Source organism: Juglans regia, chromosome 8 (assembly GCF_001411555.2).
Source record: "Juglans regia cultivar Chandler chromosome 8, Walnut 2.0, whole genome shotgun sequence".
NCBI lineage: Eukaryota > Viridiplantae > Streptophyta > Magnoliopsida > Fagales > Juglandaceae > Juglans > Juglans regia.
The window spans coordinates 1,606,454-1,627,889 of record NC_049908.1 but is presented as its reverse complement, the minus strand read 5'-3'; the positions used below and the strand labels follow the sequence as shown (position 1 = coordinate 1,627,889).

General features: G+C 38.1%; 1 protein-coding gene across 1 annotated transcript in view; it reads left to right on the top strand.

Moving 5' to 3' along the window:
* The first annotated feature begins 759 nt into the window (after positions 1-759).
* The window catches only part of LOC109001777 (protein MOR1-like), a 36,132-nt gene continuing 15,455 nt past the window's right edge, over positions 760-21,436 (top strand). Inside the window, exons 1-19 of the mRNA XM_018979181.2 lie at positions 760-919; positions 1,105-1,210; positions 1,343-1,466; positions 2,560-2,639; positions 2,858-3,035; positions 3,194-3,258; positions 3,985-4,067; positions 4,174-4,259; positions 4,389-4,502; positions 5,801-5,920; positions 6,625-6,727; positions 9,288-9,424; positions 17,999-18,064; positions 18,192-18,309; positions 18,412-18,452; positions 19,990-20,061; positions 20,150-20,257; positions 20,354-20,459; positions 21,221-21,333. Of these exons, the coding sequence (XP_018834726.1) occupies positions 760-919; positions 1,105-1,210; positions 1,343-1,466; positions 2,560-2,639; positions 2,858-3,035; positions 3,194-3,258; positions 3,985-4,067; positions 4,174-4,259; positions 4,389-4,502; positions 5,801-5,920; positions 6,625-6,727; positions 9,288-9,424; positions 17,999-18,064; positions 18,192-18,309; positions 18,412-18,452; positions 19,990-20,061; positions 20,150-20,257; positions 20,354-20,459; positions 21,221-21,333 (1,980 nt within the window). The remainder of the gene's footprint in view (positions 920-1,104; positions 1,211-1,342; positions 1,467-2,559; positions 2,640-2,857; positions 3,036-3,193; positions 3,259-3,984; positions 4,068-4,173; positions 4,260-4,388; positions 4,503-5,800; positions 5,921-6,624; positions 6,728-9,287; positions 9,425-17,998; positions 18,065-18,191; positions 18,310-18,411; positions 18,453-19,989; positions 20,062-20,149; positions 20,258-20,353; positions 20,460-21,220; positions 21,334-21,436) is intronic.

The following is a 21,436-nucleotide window of genomic DNA, read 5'->3' as shown; positions in this document are numbered from 1 at the left end:
CTTAAGGCAATATGATTTTATAATAAATATGCTAAATTACTCAGCACAATAAATATATTTATATTTTATTATTATAGTAAATACTATATCTACATAACTCTTTAATTTAATACATCCATTGTCTTTGTAAACAATTATATTCTTACGATTATTTTGCAACACATCACTTATGTGGAGAACTTGTCACATCAATTAGCATGCTAACGTATTTAATTTATAATTATTATCGTATTAATAATAATATTTTTACAACTATATGTTAATTACCTAATTTTATAGTTCTATTTTACTGATAATACTAATTTTATTACTTTAATTTTTGTTTTATATGATTTTTTCTGCATTTAAATTAGAGTTATTAAAAATTAATAAATATCACTACTGTTTTTTTGTTTTGAATCATATAAATATCACTACTGTTATATCCTCTAAAGTAAGAAGAAAAAGAGAAGTTATGACTTATGAGTGCGTCACACTCCATTTAAAATTTTAAAAACTTAAAATACCATACTTGTCCCCCCCTAAAAAAAACAAGAAAATAGAAAAAATAAAAAAGAAAGGGACGCTCCTCCCAACCATTTTTCTCAGTTGTGCATTGTCCTTTCTCCGTCTGTCGCCGGCACCCGGCAGAGAAAAGATGAAAAAAGAATAAAGGACGAAGTAAGAAGAGGAAGCGACTCTCTTGCACTCCTACATTTTGCATTGGTCGATTGGCAGAGGTAGAAGCGTCGCGTTTCTTCTGTCGTGCGAGTTAGAAAAATGTCGGAGGAGGAAAAGTTGTTGCGGGATGCGAAGAAATTGCCGTGGGAAGATCGGCTGTTACACAAGAACTGGAAAGTCAGGAACGAGGCCAACATTGACTTGATCGCCGTATGCGACTCCATTACAGATCCCAAAGACCCCCGCCTTCGCGATTTTGGTACGTTCCTCGCTCGTTTTCTTTTTCTCCTTAGGGTTCCCATCTTTACGCCCCAGATCCCTTTTTCTCCGTTTCTCATGGTCGATCTGTTCGTTTCGTTACTTTTCTAAGTAATAGAGTGACATACAGTGTTGTTCTCCGTTGTTGTGTGGATCTTGGTCATGCCTTGGTATTTGTTCAAACAGGTCCGCTTTTCAAGAAGACGGTGGCGGATTCGAATATGCCGGTGCAAGAGAAGGCGCTGGATGCTTTGATTGCCTACTTACGAGCTGCCGATGCCGACGCGGCAAGGTCGGATATTTTTATTTTATTATTTTAGAAGTTGTGTCATATGGCGTGTGTTTAAATCTTTTGGTTTTCGTGCTTTCTATTCGCCTTTTTCTGGTTTCTTGAATCTGAAAATCTTGATTGTTAATGTCACAGGTATGGCAAGGAAATATGTGATGCAATTGTGGCCAAGTGCCTCACTGGAAGGCCAAAGACAGTGGAAAAGGCCCAAGCTGCATTTATGCTATGGGTAGAATTGGAGGCTGTTGACGTTTTCTTGGTGCTCTCTTTTTCTCTTTCTTTCTTGATTGAAATTGAAATTTATTTCATTATGCAATGATTGGATTTTTTCAAGCGAAGTATTGGTTTTCTGTCTAGTTTAGCAAAACTTTCTGATGAATTTTCCTTCAACTAAATAGTGTTGAAATATCATATTTAAAAACATTTTTATTGGTGAATTTATAAGAATACACGAACGTGATTCAGTGGCCCAGTAACAATGAGAATGCATACATACCAATGTTTCTCAAGCTTTTTATTTGCATGCACCATAACACTATATAATCAATTATTTTAATTTTTTAGGCCAAACCATCTATCGAGGTGTAGCCTAGTGGTTAAAAGGCAAACTTGGGTGAGTTGTAGACTCAGACATCCTAGGTGCGATCATGCACTATAAGTTCAATTTGATTCTTGATATGCCATTCTGGCAGGTGGAAATGTGTATATGGGGTTTAAGTGATTGTCATTTAGGCGATAAGTTTTGAAGAGATGCCTCTCGCGTGTCTCTTGTGGTGCATTTGGAGAGAGAGGAATGATAGAAGTTTTGAAGATCGCGAGCGGACAACTGATGAAGTTAAAGTTTTCTTTTCAACACCTTGATCGTTTGGGCAGTTGCGATAGATTTTAATGGACCAAGTGTCCATGACTTTATTGTACTGGCTGTAAATCCCATATGAATGTTTCTCTTGTATACATCCCATGCACTTGGGTGATTCTATTATTTTCTATTAATCAAGAAAAATTCATTTCATAAAAATGTTAATCTGCATCTTGTTGCTATTAAGTTAACCATGTACCTAATAACTGAACTAAGTTAATATCTATTGTATAATTCTAACTTAAATATTTGTACATAAACCGTTAATTAACAATATATTGAACCTGTCTTTTGCTGCTTTGGTGGTGCTCTTGTGCTTGAATTATGAGAGGTGTATTTATTTATTTTTGATATGTGGAATTTGGGAAGATTTATTAAGCTGGTTATGTATAATTCAAAGATATGCCTATCATTCTTCTTCTTCTTCTTTTTTGTGGCTTTGCTGCGATTGGTCAAACTTTCTTCGTAGACTTAAGGTTCACGGTAATTGTAGGATGTGATGGAGAAAGCAATAAAGAACAAAGTTGCCAAAGCCGTTGTGCCTGCAATTGATGTCATGTTTCAAGCCCTAAGGTATGCATACGAATTTTCATTTCTACAAATTATGCATTAGTTCTCTAGGCATCTCTTCCCCCCAACAAAAGATGGAGAAATGGTGTCATGAATTTGTTTAATTCTTTTAGGTTTTTCCCAATGGAGATCTGTTGCAATGGCACTGTTACTTTTATGGAAATTGCATAACTTCTTTCGTTGTATTAATAATTAGTTTTTCATTTATCTGATTGTATTAGTGAGTTTGGAGCAAAAGTTGTTCCCCCGAAAAGAATTTTGAAGATGCTTCCTGAACTATTTGACCATCAAGATCAAAATGTTCGTGCATCTTCTAAAGGATTGACTTTGGAGCTCTGTCGTTGGATTGGGAAGGATCCTGTAAAGTCGATACTATTTGAGAAAATGCGGGATACAATGGTATTCAATGCTATTTTCTATTTCTTTGGATTTATGCTTATTTCTTCCTTTCTTCAGATGTGTTGCTGTAATTTGTTTTTCTTTCATTTTTACTGTTGGCTTGTCTATGTTTCTCCTATTTGCTGGAAATTAATTATTATTTTTTTCTGGGCTGGAAGAAAAAAGAGCTGGAGGCTGAGCTTGTAAATGTCACGGGAACAGCTAAGCCATCTCGCAAAATAAGGTGAATGTCCTTTTGTTAAGAAATGTATCCAATTTTGAACTTTGTGTACTTGCTTCATGATTGAATAGGTTCATCGGCAATAGTGGATGTTCATGCTTGTTATTGTACCCCGAACTCCATTTTACTCCTAGCGCTATTCTTTTCTTACTTCATATGTTACATTTTGTCACTTTAAATCTGTTACACTCTGTTTTTATTTTGAAATCATGTCACTTGATCAAAATTTATTCTTGCATAACTCTTGTTGCTGCTTATTAAGTGCATCAATTGCTTCAGATATGGGTAGTCTCACGTCTTGGCTTCTCAATTCACTGGTTTTAAATCATAGTCTGTTGTTTGTGGTCTCAGTTCTTCTAGAAGTTTAAAATCTATATCTTTGACCGCGGCATTCCTATTTTCCTTCTTATATGCCCTAGGTGAAAATCACTGGCTATTAGGTTGTAGCATTATATTCCCTTTGTGTGCTTCAATGGTTTTGTAATAAAGTTTCCTTGGGGTTGAATCTAAAGAAAAAGAAATAGGGATAATCTGACAAATTTTCAATTCATTTTTGCAACCTGTTTAACAAATTTACCTTCTGACTGCATGCTAATTGTATTCAAACACTGTTTCTTTTACTGTCTAATATTAAAAGTAGTCCTTTTAAGGAATGATTTTATACACGAATTTAACATTTTTTTGGTGGTTCCTTTTTATGGATGGAATTAATGGTTTTATGTTTGTTAGATCCGAGCAAGACAAAGAACCAGAACAAGAAGCTATATCTGAAGTTGTGGGTCCTGTTGCTGCTGCAGATTCTCCAACTGATGGTATGTGATTTATCTGCATGGTCTTTAAACATGCTCTTGATAAACGTGTTAAGGCCATAGCTATATTACTAATCTGTCGTTGTCCCTGATGTATCTTGATTAACAGCTCCTCAGGAAATAGATGAGTATGAGCTTGTTGATCCTGTTGATATATTGACTCCTCTTGAAAAATCCGGATTTTGGGATGGAGTGGTCAGTGTTCTATCTCTGTTTGTGTTTTCTTTCTGGGTGGCAAACAAAGTTGTTTGGTTGTGCTATTTGGTAGACTCAGTCTTCCATTTTGTTATGAAATTATGCAAGTAACATTGTATCTATCTTCAGAAAGCTGCTAAATGGTCAGAAAGAAAGGAGGCTGTAGCAGAGCTAACCAAGCTCGCCTCTACTAAAAGAATAGCACCTGGTGATTTTACAGAAGTTTGTCGAATATTGAAGAAGGTGTGTTAAAATTATTTTGTTCATGCAGCTAAGTCTTAATTTTCACTCGCGTTGAGATTTCTCCTTGTATTTCTCTACTAAAAGAATAGCACCTGGTGATTTTACAAAAGTTTGTCGAATATTGAAGAAGGTGTGTTAAAATTATTTTGTTCATGCAGCTAAGTCTTAATTTTCACTCGTGTTGAGATTGCTCCTTGTATTTCTCTTCAGGATTGAAATATAGGTAAATTTTAGTAACGCTATTCTACCATGACTTCTAAAGGAGGAAATAAGAGGTTGGGGTTGGGGTTGGGTTTTCGGGTAGCGTTTTAGTTCTACGGGAAACAAGGGGTTGGGGTCGGGCTTAGTGTATTTTGGGTTGTTTTTCACGGGTTTTTTGGGTCATTGGGATCAATGGGCAATGTGTTTTCTTGTATACACAAGTGTACTTGGTTATTCCTTTTTGATATATATAATATTTTTACTTATAAAAAAAAATTTTGATATGCATTATGGAATATTTTTTTTTTATAAGTAATCGATAATATTATTAATAGAGATAGACAAAGCCCAAGTACACAAGATGATATACAAGAGATAAGACCTATCTAGGTTGACGTAAGGGAAGCTAGAAAGTCATGAACATTCAGGCCATTAAAATCTAAAGCAATGGCCCATAGAAATAAAGTACGGAAAAATAGAGTTCTAAGTTTCTCTGGCGACCGCTCCTTGTTTTTGAAAGTCCGATGATTGCACTCTTGCCATATACATCACATGATATTGATCGGGATCATTTTCCACACCGTCTTAATTTGATGAACTCCTCTCGGAAGTGTCCAACTGGCCAATAGATCAAACACAGTTGCCGGCATAACAAAGGATAACTCTACTCGGCTGAAGACTTCCACCCACAAGGCCCTAGTTGTCTCGCAATGTAACAAGAGGTGTATGGTTCCTATCACCAGATCTCTTGCACATGCAATATTCCACTGCATTATGGAATATTGTGTATTGTTCCCATCTTTTATTAGGCCAGCCTTTCCTCAAGATACTTTCTCATACAGTAGTATTTATACATTTTCCATTAGTTTGGTAGCATTTTTTTCAAGGGTTTGAGAAGTTTATTTTATTTTTGAATGCATACTGGACTAGTTAGAGTTTTTCATTTGAGTGCTCAAAGTTGGCATGTTGATATGCTCTGCTTGTTCTCTTTTATAGTTTCTGATATTTTTTTTTAAGTAAAAATTTTTAGTTTCTGATATGCATTTTGCTTGTTGTTGACTCTGCTGATGCAATTCCCTGTTTATTTATGCATGCAGCTTATTACAGATGTGAACATTGCTGTCGCAGTTGAAGCCATCCAAGCTATTGGCAATCTTGCTAGTGGTTTAAGATTGCATTTTTCTGGGAGTTCACGCTTCTTATTGCCAGTTTTACTTGTAAGTACAATGATGCTGTTTACAATGTGAGATAAATAATTGATAGGAATGTATGAAAATTTTTTGCTATCTTCTTGCAATTCCTCCTTGTTTGTTTCTTGTGCTACATGTCATCTTGTGATAGCGTGCCTGTTGGTGATGGTAAACTAAGGATGTCTCTTGTTATTGAAAATATTTTCTGTACCTCTTCGTTTGGTTTTGAAAATGAAAACAGTTATTGTGGAAGAATGTGTGAAAGAAAACTGGAAAATGAAAAAGCATGACCTGCAATTTTCGCATTTTCCAAGAAAATAACCAGTATAAAATGAAAGTGTAGATGCTTTCTATGACTTGGGAAGGTGTTCCACCAATTTGTCTAATTAGATGTGGTTCCCATATTGTGGAGGAATTACTAATTAAACCATGCTTGATATTAAGCTACATAGCTTGGAAACAAAAAATCCTTACTATTGTGATGCATGATTGGAAGTGATTTAAGGGTGGAGTTGGTTCTTGTGATATCCCTGGGTAAACATTTCCATATGTATTGTGGAGAATTGGTGGCCTTCCCAATTTCTATACGTAATTATGCTCTGATTGTATATTGAGGTTTCTGTGGATCTAATGTTCAAACTGACTTTTTAAAATTTTGCTACTATGCCTGAAAAAGTGGCTGTTGAAATTTGAATTCTTCTTATATAAGAGTGTTGTTATTTATTAAACAGGAAAAATTGAAAGAGAAAAAACCTACGTCGACGGAATCACTTACTCAAACTCTCCAAGCAATGCATAGGGCTGGATGCGTAAATCTTTCTGATATTGTTGAAGGCAGGTTTTGTTTCTATTTATGTTAAAACATGCTTCCGTCATTTCCACATGCATTGAGTTCCTCTTCATTTTTATTTTCTTTTTAGTGACTTTTCTTATAGATCTCCTTCTCACTGTTGATTAACTGCTATAAGTTGCTTAAGGAAAAATGAAACTCTATAAGGAGGCCAATGCGTGGAATGATTTGTTTATCATGTGTCCGATACTTGACGCATGGTAGCTATTGTTTGTTAATACTGATTATACTGATTCCTAATGCTACTTTTATTGCATTGATTCCTAAAAAGGTGGGGGCTGTGGAAATGAGGGATTTTCGGTCTATTAGTTTGGTAAATGGGGTGTACAAGATCATCTCCAAGGTGCTAGCTAATCGTATGAGTGTGGTGATGGAAAAGATTATTTTGAAGTCTCATAATGCATTTGTGAGGGGAAGACAAATTCTTGACTCAGTTTTAATTGTCAATGAATGTTTGGATAGTAGAATCAGATTGGGTGAATCTGGAATTTTAGTTAAATTGGATATGGAAAAGGCATATGATCATGTTAGTTGGGAGTTTCTCTTGTACTTGGGAGATATGGTTTTGGAGAGAAGTGGTGTTTGTGGATCAAACATTGTATTTCGACGACCAGATTCTCCATTTTGGTGAATGGCACCCCGGTTGGGCTCTTCAATAATTTCCGTGGTTTGAGACAAGGAGATTCTCCTTCTCCTTTTCTTTTTGTTCTAGTTATGGATGCTATGAGTATAAAGATTGAAGCGGCGGTGGAAGGATGTTTCTTGTCGGGTTTCGTGGTGGGAGATGAATCTCATAGTAGCTTAAAAGTCTCACACCTTCTTTTTGCCGACGACACTTTAATTTTTAGTGAGACCAATCAAGACCACCTTTGTTCTTTGAGAGTCCTTTTGTTATGTTTTGAAGCTGTTTTGGTTCTTAGAATCAACTTATCTAAGTCTGAAATTGTTCTAGTGGGCTCCGTTTCAAATCTTTCAGATTTGGCTAATATTTTGGGGTGTAAGATATCTTCGCTGTTGTTGAGATATCTTGGTCTTCCCTTGGGTGCTCCTCACAAATCTGTTATGATCTGGGATGGGGTGATTGAGAAGATCGTGAAGAGGTTAGCTGGTTGGAAAAAGTTATATTTGTCTAAAGGGAGAAGAATTACTTTGATAAAGAGTACGTTGTCTAATCTTCCTACATATTTCCTTTCTCTTTTTCCTTTGCAGGCAGGGGTGACAAATAGAATTGATAGTATTTTTCGTAATTTCTTGTGGGGGGAGGTAAAGGGGAGGAAAGAAAGTTTCACTTGGTAAGTTGGAATAAGGTTTGCCAACCGGTTTCTTGTGGAGGTTTTGGGGGTGAGAAATTTGAGGCTTTTTAACAAAGCTCTTCTTGGGAAATGACTTTGGAGATATCATATTAAGAGGGATTCAATATGGGAAAATGTTGTTAACGTTAAATATAGGAGAATGTGGGAGAGTTGCTGTTCTAATGAAGTAAGGGGGTGGGCTTGTGGAAGTCCATTCGGATGGGTTTGGGGGAGTTTGTCAATCTTTTTAAATTCAAGGTGGGGGATGAGACAAGGATTCATTTTTGGCATGATATTTGGTGTGGGGAGTCTGCTCTCAAGAGTGTTTACCCTTCCCTTTTCAAGATTGCTAGGGATCAAGATGCTGTAGTGGCTAATTCCTTTTTTTTTGAATAATAATCTTCAATGGAATGTTGATTTTGTCAGAAATGTGCATGACTGGGAAGTGAACGCAGTCTATGATTTTTTGGCAGATTATATGATTTGAAGATTGTTCAGGGAAGGGAGGATGGTTTGTTGTGGGTTCATGCAGGAAATTCTAGATTTTCGGTTAGTTTCTTTTGTAAGGCGCTAACATGTCATTGTGTCTATAATTACCCTTGGAAATGCTTTCGGGTGCCTAGTAAGGTGGCATTCTTTTGTTGTGATTACCGATAAAAAAAAAAGTAAGGTGACATTCTTTTGTTGGTTGGTGTCTCTTAGAAAAATTCTCACTACGGATAACTTAAGAAAGTGTGGACTTTATGTAGTAGATTGGTGCTTTATGTGTAAGAAAGATGGTGAATCTGTTAACCGTCTTTTTCTTCATTGTGAGGTGTCTAAGACGTGGAATGAGTTTTTTGGTAGGATGGGTAATTTGCTTGGGTGATGCCTAAGCATGTGGTGGATTTTCTTGCATGTTGGAAAGGTTTTGAGAGGAGTCAACGTATTGCTGCCATTTGGAAGACGATTCCTTCGTGCTTGATGTGGTGCTTATTGTTCGAGAGGAATGAGAGGTGCTTTGAAGATAGAGAACGCTCAATGGGAGAACTCAGGGAGTTTTTCTTTAATACCTTGTGTTTTTGGGCTAAGGCTCTTGTATTGAATGGAGATAATGTTCTTGATTTGCTTTAGTCATTTTCAGTCTCTAGAGTGTATGTAGGTTTTTCCTCTTGTATATTTCCTGTGTACTTGGACTATGCCTACTCTTGGTAATAAAATTTCTTATTAATTATAAAAAAATACTGATTATATTGAATGCTATTTATTGCAGACATTAAAAATGCGGTAAAAAACAAAGTTCCTTTGGTTCGCTCATCAACTTTGAACTGGGTTACGTTTTGTATTGAAACAAGCAACAAGGCGGTTATTCTAAAATTGCATAAGGATTATGTACCCATTCTTATGGAGGTAAGTGCCTTTTGGTTTTATCAATGCAATATTTGCCATACTTGTTGTTGCTGAACCTAGATTAACCAAATCTAATCTATGTTGTTCTAACTGAAGATCTATAAGCGAGAAGTTTTTTTGTTATTAAATAAGTGATTTGCTTTCATTAGAAGTATAGTGGGGCGCAACTCAAGTACAGGGGAGATATACAAAAAGAAATGCCCCAATGGGCAAGAGGATGAAAAAGAGCAAAAATCTTTGAAGTCTAGAAAATTGAAGAATAGGAAGGCATGGTGAGCAAACATCCAAGCATGGAGGGTGCTGAATAGGATAGCTTTTAAATATGTCACCGTCCTCTCACGATTCTGAAAATTTTGAGTTTTGGATTGTTTTTCAAATGCACCACATTTAACGACTTGGAACCATCCTCCACAAACTTCTAAGGCCTTGTTTGTGTAATGAAGTATTCTCAGATATTTCCTTCCCAAACATTACTCAAACACAATAATTTTCAATTTCAAATCTTCAACTTTTTCATCCGATCATTACCAAATCATTATCCAAACACAAAACCCAATACAACTTTTCCAATCTTCCAAACAAAACACAAAAATTAATACAACTTTTTCAAATTTGAAAACAAAAATAATATTAAAAAATAATATTCAAAAAATTTAATTTTATAATATTTTTATTCAACTTTTTCTCTCATTTTCCAAAACCTAATAAAACATCTTAATTCAAATCATTTCACTACTGTTCACAAACTATTTCACTACTATTCTTAGATATTCCGAGAATTCTAAGTGTCCAAATGAGTCCTAAATTTCTATGCCAATTCTACCAAATTTTTTTTTGATAATTAATAAGAGAAATTTTATTCCAAGTAAATAGACATAACCCAAGTTCACATGAAGTATACAAATGAGAACACCTACTTACAAGCTAAAACAGAGTACAACTAAGGTCTCGTTTGTTTTCGCAGATGAGACGAGATGAGATGAGTTGAGATTAAAGTTAAAAAATTGAATAAAATATTGTTAGAACATACTTTTTAATATTATTTTTGTTTTAGGATTTGAAAAAGTTGATTTGTTTATTTTATTTTGTGTGGAAATTTGAAAAAATTGTAATAATTAGATGAAATAAGATGAGATGAGTTGAGATAAACTGTGAAAATAAACGAGGCCTAAAGCAAAACATTACAATCATTCCCATTCCTTACAAGATTCTTCACCTAAAAGCTTAAAGTACGAAGGAAAAACTCTCTAAGTTCCCTTATAGAACGTTCACAATTATCAAAGCACATTCCGTTCCTCTCTAACCATAAACACCAAAGTAAGCACAGGGGGATCATCTTCAACACTGCCGTGTTCTTACTTCTCTCCTCAATACCTAGCCAGCATGCAAAGAAATCCACGACATGCATAGGCATCACCCAGAAAATGTTAACCTTTGCATAAATATCATTCCACAACGATGTTGCCACCTCACAATGAAGGAAAAGATGATTAATAGATTCACCATCCTTCTTACACATAAAACACCATTCGGCCACCTAAAAACCTTTCTTCCCAAGGGACACCAGCCAGCAGAAGAAAGCAACCTTACTTGGCACCTTGGCTCTCCAAATACATTTCCAAGGATAATCTTTGACCCCATGACTGGTTAACGCTTTGTAAAAAGAACTCACTTAGTCTCCATTTCCCTTTCTCTTCGGTGCATTCCATATTTGTTTGATCAATGATTATCTGAGTGAAAAAACATCAGACTGCAGTGTGGAAAGAACATTTAGCACAAGATTATTGAAGTGATTTATGTAAGTTTTAAGTTTATGATGGGGCAGTATGATGAAGTGGTGATTGAGTCCAAATGTTTCATCGTGTTAAAACTTAGAGAGGGTGCTGTGCGAGTAACATAGAGAAGTTGGAAAACAGAGTACTCGGTGGAGTTGGGGTACTCTTCAAATCAGTGGCCTGTGAAGGTACTGGAGGAGTGCTTGAGCAAGGGGAAGAAGGAGGTTTATTCGGCAACTCGGAATGGTTTCTCTAGTCTTATAGCACAACGTTGTGTTAACAGGCGAGGGAGATTTCTTGAATTATCCGAGTACAATCAGGGAGGGAGGAGAAATGTCATTTGCATTCCTGAGGGTGATAACGGAGGGGGATGGAGGAAGATGAGGGAGAAGCTGAAAGAGAAAGGTGCGGATGGCTCGATAAGGGTTGGCGTGCATGGAGGAGGGGGCCGGAACCTCGGTAGTGGGGCATTGAGACATAAAGATTGGTCGTATAAGGAGGCGTTGTCCGTGAATATCAACCAGCGGCAGGGTGGTGCGAACTGGCGCGATGGCGGTGGGAACCTGCGTGAAGAAGGTGCGAGAGCTATGGGTAGAGGACAAAGGCCATGGCAGAGGGAAGGAACGCTGCATCCAAAGTGTATGTCGTGCCATACGTTGTGTCAGGAGACGTGGGAAGTCAGAAAGGACTTGGCGGATTTGCGGGGACTGATGCATTCACTGCAGAGAGATATGGCTACTATAGTGAATTTTGCCGGGTCTATTAACGCAATGGAGGAGACGGTGGTTTTAAAAGGGAAGGAGAAGGTTCATGGGCCGGGCTATCCTATGAACAAGGCCCAGTTGAAAACAAAAAAAGGTAAGGGCTGGGCTGTGTGGAGAAAAAAGAGTGGGCCGACGCGGCCCGAATCCAATCTTAGCAGCTCGCCTGTAATCACTCGGGCTGATGGGGCAGGGCCTTCTAGGCTTTCTGGTCAGCAGGTACTTGGGCCTGGGCCGGCCCAGCCCAGGAATGCAGGACTCGGGTCAGAGCCGCCCTCGAGCCCTAGCAGATTCGGGTCTGAGAAACCCGTTTCGTCCACGAGCCCTAGCAGGCTCTCACCCGAGCTGAGCAGCCTCGGGTTTGTGCCGGATAGTCAACCGACGGCGCTGGGTCAGCCGACGGTTACACAGACAGTGCCGACGGTGGCAGTTGTCGCCGATGAAGCGACGCCGGTGCTCTTCGCGCAACAGGCGATGGTGGGTTTCGAGGATCGACTTTCTCCACCTCGCGTGGTACAGATACCGCCGACGAAGGGAGGCGGGGGTTTCTCGACTCAGGTGGACCTCTCAGTGAGACATTTGGAGGAGCTTGAGGTGGATGAGGAGGAGAATGATTCGGATGATTTTATGCACTCCGTGGAGGATGAACTATTCATCCCTGAGGCTTGCGGTTCTGAGGAGCTTTCGGTAGGGGGTAGCTTTCAGGATAACAGAGTGGGGAATCCAATCCCACTGAACTATTATTTTCCAGACCAAGTTTCAGATTGGGTGATACACAAAGCAAAGGAAATTCGAAATGTGGTAGGGATAGATTGTGATGGGTTTGAGGAGCAGTTCATAGCTTTGTTAACTGCTATGGAAGCTGGTCACCGCCAAAATAAGAAGGGGGAATCGAAGAAAAGCCGAGAATTGAAAAGATTGATGTGGTCGATGAATTCGGAAGGTGGTTCGAGTAGGAATAGGGCAAAAGGGAAGGGGCTGAATATTTCTCAATGAAGCCTAAGATTGTTTCTTGGAATGTTCGGGGCCTCAATGTGGTAGAGAAACGTCTTCGGATTAGACATTTAATTCGTGAGTGGAAAGCGGCTATTGTGTGCTTACAGGAGACAAAACTGAAAATGATCAACAGGAAGATTGTGAGGAGTTTATGGAGCAACATATATGTAGATTGGGTTTATTTAGCCTCTTCAGGGGCATCGGGAGGAATGGTGGAGAAAGTGGAGGAATATATAGGGAGTTTTTTGATAGCGTGTGCATTCAAATGTGTTTCAGATGGTTTTTCGTGGGCATTTGCGGGGGTATATGGGCCTAATCTAGATTCAGACAGAAGCATGTTGTGGGATGAGCTTGTAGGGGTGTATAGTTGGTGGGAGCTCCCTTGGTGCATTGGAGGGGATTTCAATGTGGTTCGTTTTCAAAGTGAATGTTCTGGAAGTAGAAGATTGAGACCAGCAAGTTTGGAGTTCTCGGAGTGTATTTTTGACTTGAATTTGATTGACCTTCCACTTGTTGGGGGTGGAGCAACTTGGTCAAATAATCAGTCTTGGTCCCGATTGGACCGTTTCTTAATTTCACCTGAGTTTGAAAGTCATTTTCCTGATATATGGCAAACTCGTTTGGCACGCCTAGCATCAGATCATTGGCCAATTTTGCTTGATTGTGGAGGCATTCGTAGTGGTAAAAGGTATTTTAAGTTTGAGAATATGTGGTTGAAGTCTGAAGGTTTCGTGGATAGGGTCAAACAATGGTGGAGTTCGTATCATCTTGAAGGTACACCTAGCTACATTTTTGCAGGCAAATTGAAAGAGTTAAAAAGAGACCTAAAGGTGTGGAACCATCATACTTTTGGCAATGTAGAAGACAATAAAAATACAAAGTGGGAGGAAATACAGGAGTTAGAAAGACTTCAAGAAGGGAGACCACTTACTGAGGAGGAACAAATTCATAAATCTAGTTTGGCTGTAGATCTTGAGAGGATAATTCTACAAGAAGAGATGTCGCGGCGCCAGAAATCGAGAGCCCTTTGGTTAAAGGAAGGGGATCGGAACACAAAGTTCTTCCATAAAATTGCAAATTCTCATAGAAGAAATAATAACATTGAGATGCTGAAAATTGAAGGGGTCGAGTGTAGAGAAGAAGAAGCAATAAAAGACCATGTGGTAAATTTCTTTGAGGTGCTTCTAACTGAACAGGTGGGGTGGAGGCCGACTTTGAATGGATTGGTTTTTGGTAATATAGAGTTGGAGGAAGTTGAAAGGATGGAAAGGGCATTCGAAGAGGTAGAGGTCTATGATGTAATAAAGAAAATGGCTAAAGATAAGGCATCCGGTCCTGATGGTTTCTCCATGGGTTTTTACCAAGAATGTTGGGAGGTGATAAAGGGAGATCTTATGAAGGTGTTTCAGGAGCTTTTCTCGATTGGCAAATTTGAGAAAAGTCTCAACACCACTTTCCTTGCTTTAATCCCTAAAAAGGTAGGGGCTTCTGAGATCTCCGATTTTCGGCCTATCAGTCTAGTGAATGGTACGTACAAGATCATTGCTAAAGTACTTGCTAATCGTCTGAGTGGGGTCTTGGGACAGATCGTCACTAAGCCCCAAAATGCCTTTGTAAAGGGTAGACAAATACTTGATGCGGCTCTAATTGCTAATGAATGTCTGGACAGTCGTGTGAAGACTGGTAGCCCAGGGCTTATGTGCAAGTTAGATATGGAGAAGGCATATGATCATGTGAATTGGGATTTCCTTCTATATCTACTGGGTAGGTGCGGATTTGGAGACAAATGGAGGTCATGGATCAGATCTCTACGGCAAGATTCTCTGTGTTAATCAACGGCAGTCCAGAGGGTTTCTTCCCGAGTTCGCGTGGCTTGAGACAAGGGGATCCATTATCTCCATTACTCTTTGTTATTGTTATGGAGGCACTAAGCAGGATGATCTCAGCCTTAGTGACTAATGGTAATATGAGTGGTTTTCAGATTGGATCGCCGAGTAGGGGTACCACCACCATCTCACATTTACTGTTTGCAGATGATACGCTTATTATGTGTGATGCCGAGACAGAACAGTTGAGGGCCGTGAGGGCATTGTTGCTTTGTTTTGAAGCAGTGTCTGGTTTAAAAGTGAATTATGATAAATCTGAGTTGGTGCCTATTGGAGAAGTTCAAAATTTAAGGGTAATGGCTGGTATAATGGGTTGTAAGATAGGGTCTCTCCCTATGAACTATTTGGGATTACCTCTGGGTATAGCCTCGAGGGCTCTTTCTATTTGGGATACTGTGATTGAAAAAGTAGAGAGAAGATTAGCAGGTTGGAAGAGAATGTATTTGTCAAAAGGGGGCAGGATCACGCTTATTAAAAGTACGCTTTCCAATCTACCAACTTATTTCTTATCCTTATTCCCTATACCGGCCAGCGTAGCGAGACGTCTTGAGAAGATACAAAGAGATTTTTTGTGGGGGGGCCTAGGTGAAGAGTTCAAATTCCATTTAGTCAAGTGGGAAATTGTATGTCGTCCAATCTCCAATGGAGGATTGGGTATTAGAAATCTGAGGATGTTTAATCGGGTACTACTTGGCAAATGGTTGTGGCGGTATAACAAGGAACCGGATGCCTTATGGAAGATTGTGATTGAGAACAAATACGGTGGTCTCGAGGGGGGTTGGTGTACTAGAGAGGTGCGAGGGGCCGCTGGAATGGGATTATGGAAACACATTAGAAGAGGATGGGTGGTTTTTCATCAACATACAAGATTGCAATTGGGTACAGGTTCAAAGATCAGATTTTGGAAGGATGTTTGGTGTACCAATTGTACTCTACAAGACAGTTTTCCTACACTTTTTGAGATTGCAAATGCTAAAGATGCCATGGTGGCGGAGGTAATGGAAGTTGTAGGTAGAAACATCCTTTGGAATATCAATTTCTTCAGGGCAGCACAGGATTGGGAGATGGGGAGTTTTATAGACTTTTATAGCCTTTTATACTCTTGTCGCCCAAATACCCAGCATACAGATGATTTGTGGTGGTGTCCAACAAGGAAAGGAGTCTTCACTGTTAGCTCCTTTTACAAGGTACTCACACAAGTGCCTGACAGTCAATTTCCTTGGAGAAAGCTCTGGTGCAATAAGGCTCCTCTCAAAGCTTCTTTCTTTGTGTGGACAGCGGCTTTGGGGAAGATTCTTACTACGGATAATCTGAAAAGACGAAACATAATCATAGCAGACTGGTGTTGTATGTGTAAAAGAGGGGGTGAATCGGTGGATCATTTACTTTTACATTGCGAGGTAGCCAGGACTATTTGGGATGCGGTGTTTAACAGAATAGATCTAGCATGGGTGATGCCAGAAACTGTGATGGATGCTTTGGCCTGTTGGACTTCAATTCGAGGAATGAGACAGATTAAAGCGGTTTGGAAGATGATCCCAAACTGTATTTTGTGGTGCTTATGGCAGGAGCGCAATGAGAGGATTTTTGAAGACAAAGAGAGATCAATAGCAGAGCTAAAAATGTTATTTTTTAGGACTCTTTGTACTTGGGCTCATGCTGTGGACTTTAATGGCATGGAGTTTCATGAGTTTCTAGTTTCTAATGTTCCCACCTAGTTAGGATGGGAGCAGCAGAACTTTTCTTTGTAATTGACACTTTTTGGATGAATATATACTTATTTTACTTATAAAAAAAAAAAAAAAAGAACTCACTGAAAATCTGGAATTAACCGCATGCACCCACAGCAAACTGTCCTCCCTGTTCTGATCTATCTTCATCTCATATAATCTTCCTAATAAATCTGAAACTTCACATACTTCCCTATCCTGCACTTCTCTAGTAAATTCCACAATCCAGCAAATCAGATTGTTAGAAAAGTGATAGGAATCAGCCACTGCCAATATGCTAACATCTCCACTACTCGCAGAGGTATAGACTGCTCAATCACAAAAGTGCTAAGTATCACTGCCCGTAAATCCCTAGCAAATTCATCTAACAGAATGTGATCAATGCTTTTCCCATTTTACTTATACATAGGGCACCAATCCCTATGTATAATATGATTCATTCTAAAGATTGTCCATTGTCAGGATTTTTCCAAAGGTTGCTAACCAAGTGAAAAAAGTGACCTTTGATGGATAGAATTGTATTGCATCCCAAGCAAAATGAGGAAAACATAGCTAATTTTATGTTGCATTGTGAGTTGGCTAGGATCTTATGATGGAAATATTTATCCCTTTTGGAGTTGAATGGGCTATGCCCCAGTGTGTGGGGGGTGATCATAATTCAGGGGTCTGGAAATCGGAGCATGAAATGACGATGACAGAAAAAGCCATCTTATTCAACAATCTTTTTGCTTGGTTGAATGTTTACACCAGCTGCCAAGTCTCCAATCTTTTAGGCCTCGTTTGGTTACACAGGGATGAGATGAGATACAAGTTGAAAGTTAAATAAAATATTATTAGAATATAATTTTTTAATATTATTCTTGTTTTGGAATTTGAAAAAGTTGAATTGTTTATTATATTTTGTATGCGAATTTGGAAAAAGTGTAATGATTAGATGAGATGAGATGAGATGGTTTCATCTGTGTAACCAAACCGCGCCTTAGAGTTCAAGGAATTTTGCTTCTTTCTTCTTCTAGCTAGATGAGCGTATCCTTTTTTATTTATTTATTTGTATGTACTTGGATTTGTGCACACTTAGTTGGTGGATTATTTGTCTTTCCCATGCTTGCTGTTGCAGGACGCTCTATGCTTCTAATAAAATTTGTGCATTACCTATAACATAAAGATATAGTGCATATTTTACCATGTGTTTGTGAGCACCTTTCCTTGGCACCTCCACCAGGGTTTGATACAAGGACTGAATTTTGCTCTGAACATTATATGGCTTGTTTTTTTTAATTACGAGATTTATTCCCCCTGCTAATGTTTTTCTGAGTTATATGCAAATGTATTGTCATTGATTTGTGAGTCCTTTGGGACTATCTACTGCTGTATTCTAGTTTCTTCTTTATGTGTATCTGAAGATGGAATAATTTGGTTCATGCAGAGCCTCAATGATGGTACCCCTGAAGTGAGGGATGCAGCCTTTTTGGCATTGGCAGCAATAGCTAAGGTAGTGCTTGCAACTTTTGACAATTATTTATTGTGAACAGTGAACTTATCGAATAAACCTTTAATGCATGAAGTTAAACAGTACTGCTAGAATTTTAAACTTTGATGTTTATTCATTTTTAATTCAGTTGGTAGGCATGAGGCCTTTGGAGAGGTCATTGGAGAAACTTGACGATGTCCGGAGAAAGAAGCTCTCTGAAATGATTATGGGTTCTGAAGTTGGTATATCCACTGCTTCAAGTTCAGGTCTGTAAATAATTGCACTCCAAGTGAACACCAGTTTACTGCAGTGTTAGTATTTGTTGGTTTTATATCCTTGCTTCTTACATCTTCTTATGGTGATTCCAGTTGCAGTCCAAACTGCTGGTGGGATTGTGCCCTCTTTGGAGGTGAGTTGATACTTGCTTTTCAAATCAAGTTTCTTGCTCCTCATACTGTTTTCTTTTCAGATGTGACTCATTTCTTTTTAGTTAAGGTAACTTTTGTCCCATGTACTTGGGCTGTACCTATTAATCTCATCAATTAAATGCATATGTACTGATCATGAAAAGAAAAATTATAAATAGGTATGATTGAAGTACATATAGAGTGTACATCATATATGCTTAGCTAGAGAAAGTAAAGGGGTCAAGCTTCTGAAAGCTAAAGCTATAGAAACGTATCTCGGGACATCCAGTAGTAGAATGTATTCAAAAGAAAAAAAGAAGAGATTTGATCAGCTTCTCGATATGTACTGATCATGAAAAGAAAAATTATAAATAGGTATGATCGAAGTACGTATGTGTGTATCCTGTAGTAGAATGTACTCAAAAGAAAAAAGAAGAGATTTGACCACCTTCTTGATATGTGTATCCTATATATGCCCAGTGTACTTTAATTCTGCTTTTTGCACTTTGCACTAAGGATTTATTACTTATCAAAAAACAAAAGAGAGATTTGAGTTCCTCCATTGTCAGTGTACTGTCTTTGAAACTCATAACTTCTTTATCACCATATACACCAAATTAGACAAACCAGAATCATGATCAATAGTTGTATTTGTTGTCTTTCCATTTCGTGAATTTTGCTTTGAGATGCTTATCACATAGAGGATATGTGTTGTCTGCATTGCACCGACAGCTTAGAGAGAAGATGAAGCAGTGGAACTCATGTATCTGGGGCTTCCTAAGGTCAAAATAGCTCTCATGATGTGCTTTAGGCTTTAAGTTTGGGTTTGTAAGAAGGATCATTGACGTGATCATTGTGGACTAGAAATTGGATGAATCTGTCAATTTTTCTTAAAGGTTCAAAGTTTGGAACTAAAAGCTAGAAGTTTCAGGACTATCCTAGGTAGAAGCATTTGTGGGTTTATAGTTTAGATATTGTTTGGAAAATTTACTTATTTTAAAGCTGTTAAAAAAGGCGCCTGATCTAACCCCTAGGGGTTGGCTCAAGTGGTAAAGGCCTTGGGATTGGGGGTATGCTCCCTCTAGGTCTAAGGTTCATCCCCTTGGGTGCAAATAATTTCGAGGGGCCATTGGATTGGGGGATTTTTTCCTTGAATTACCCAAGGCGCACTTGTGGGAAACTCCTTGCCGAGGGCCTGTGCACCCCCGGGATTAGTCAGGATGTTGTTCCAGACACGCGGTGCCAATCAAAATATAAAAAAGGCGCCTGATCTGGGATCTAAACAGAGCTAGGGAAGGCAAATTATTTGTGATTGAACAGTAATCTGAGAACAGTGTTACTGAATCTTTGGTTTGAGGCACTTTGATGTTTATCAAAGAGTTGCTTACCAAGTTTTACATACAAAAATATCTCTTGTTAGTAACTAGGTCCTTACCAGGTTTTAGGTTTTGCATGATACAATTTTAGTGTAGCATTCAAGTTTATTCTTTTCCTATTTTAGATTTCAAGCTTATGTTTTCATGCTTGATTTTGCTGCAGACTTCAGAAGACGTGTTTGTGAGAAAGTCGGCAGCAAGCATGCTTAGTGGGAAGAGGCCTGTTCAGGCAGCTGTGAGTTTTTCTGCTGCTTGTTTCTTGGAACTTAATTTACTTTGAATCACTGTGTGTTTCCTTCTTGATTTGTTATGTTCCTTATCAGCCTAACATAAAAAAAGGGGGCACTATAAAATGTGGTGCGAACAAGAAAAGTGATGGAACTGGACAGCTGAAATTGTCAAAGCCAGTTGAGCCCCCTGAAGACGTTGAGGTAAATGAATTATTTGTTTATGATAGCTGTATTTTGATTTTTGTTTGCTTTTACGAGCTTTTTGCTGACTTCCTGTAATGATTTTAAAATGTTCAGCCGGCAGAAATGAGTCTTGAAGAGATTGAAAGCAGATTAGGTTCTCTTCTACAGGCAGAGACTGTTTCTCAATTGAGGAGTACCATATGGAAAGAACGACTTGAGGGTTGGTTATTACCATTTCTTTTTTTAGACCTATTTTCGCTAATATTTAATATCTACCTTGGGCTTATTTAATATTTAATATCTACTTAAGGGTTGGTTATCTTCTTTGTTTTTTGTATTTTATGGTTACCATAGCTATTTTCGCTTGTAGATGTCCCGTGTACTTGGTCTACGATTATTCCTCTGTTGGTATTAGTAAACATCTCTTTTATTTGTAAAAGAAAAAATGCTTTGTCCTATAAATACTTGTCACGAGTCCCTGCTTATGATGTTTTCTAGATATACTAGATTTTGTTGTCTATGATTTTTTTTTTGATAAGTAAGAAAGAGATTTTATTAATCCATGTAATTAGGTGCGACCCAGGTACACAGGAAGTATACAAGAAAAGTCTATATTTTTTGAGCTTCCCAAAATAATTTCTTGAATTCTTTTGAGGGTTTGGCCAATAAAGGCGTTGCCTCTAAATAAGCTTGAAAAAGGAATAGAATTTTTTTTTTTTTGGATAAGACAAAAATTTATTAAGACAACTAGGGTGTTACCTTGGTGACATAGGAAGTATACAAGAGATCCACCTAACTGGGAATAAGGAGAAGTGTTAGTGATTTGGACCACTATCCAATAAAAGAGGGTGTTAATGAAAGATGTCTAAAGCTCTGACACCGACTGTCCACACTCTTTAAAAAATATGCTTATTGCTTTCTTGTCATACTCCACCTAAGCAAGAGGGATTTATGGTTACTGATATTTAAATTTCCATGCAGCAATTTCTTCAATGAAACAACAAGTAGAAGGTTTACCTGAACTTGGCCAATCGGTTGAGATTTTGATTCGTTTACTCTGCGCTGTGCCTGGTTGGAATGAAAAAAATGTTCAGGTATTTAAGGGTTCTGCTTTTGGCATCTTGACAGATTCCTTTTTTAAATACTATTTTCTTTTTCTACTGCAAAAAAAAAAAAAAAAATAAAGGTTTTAATTTG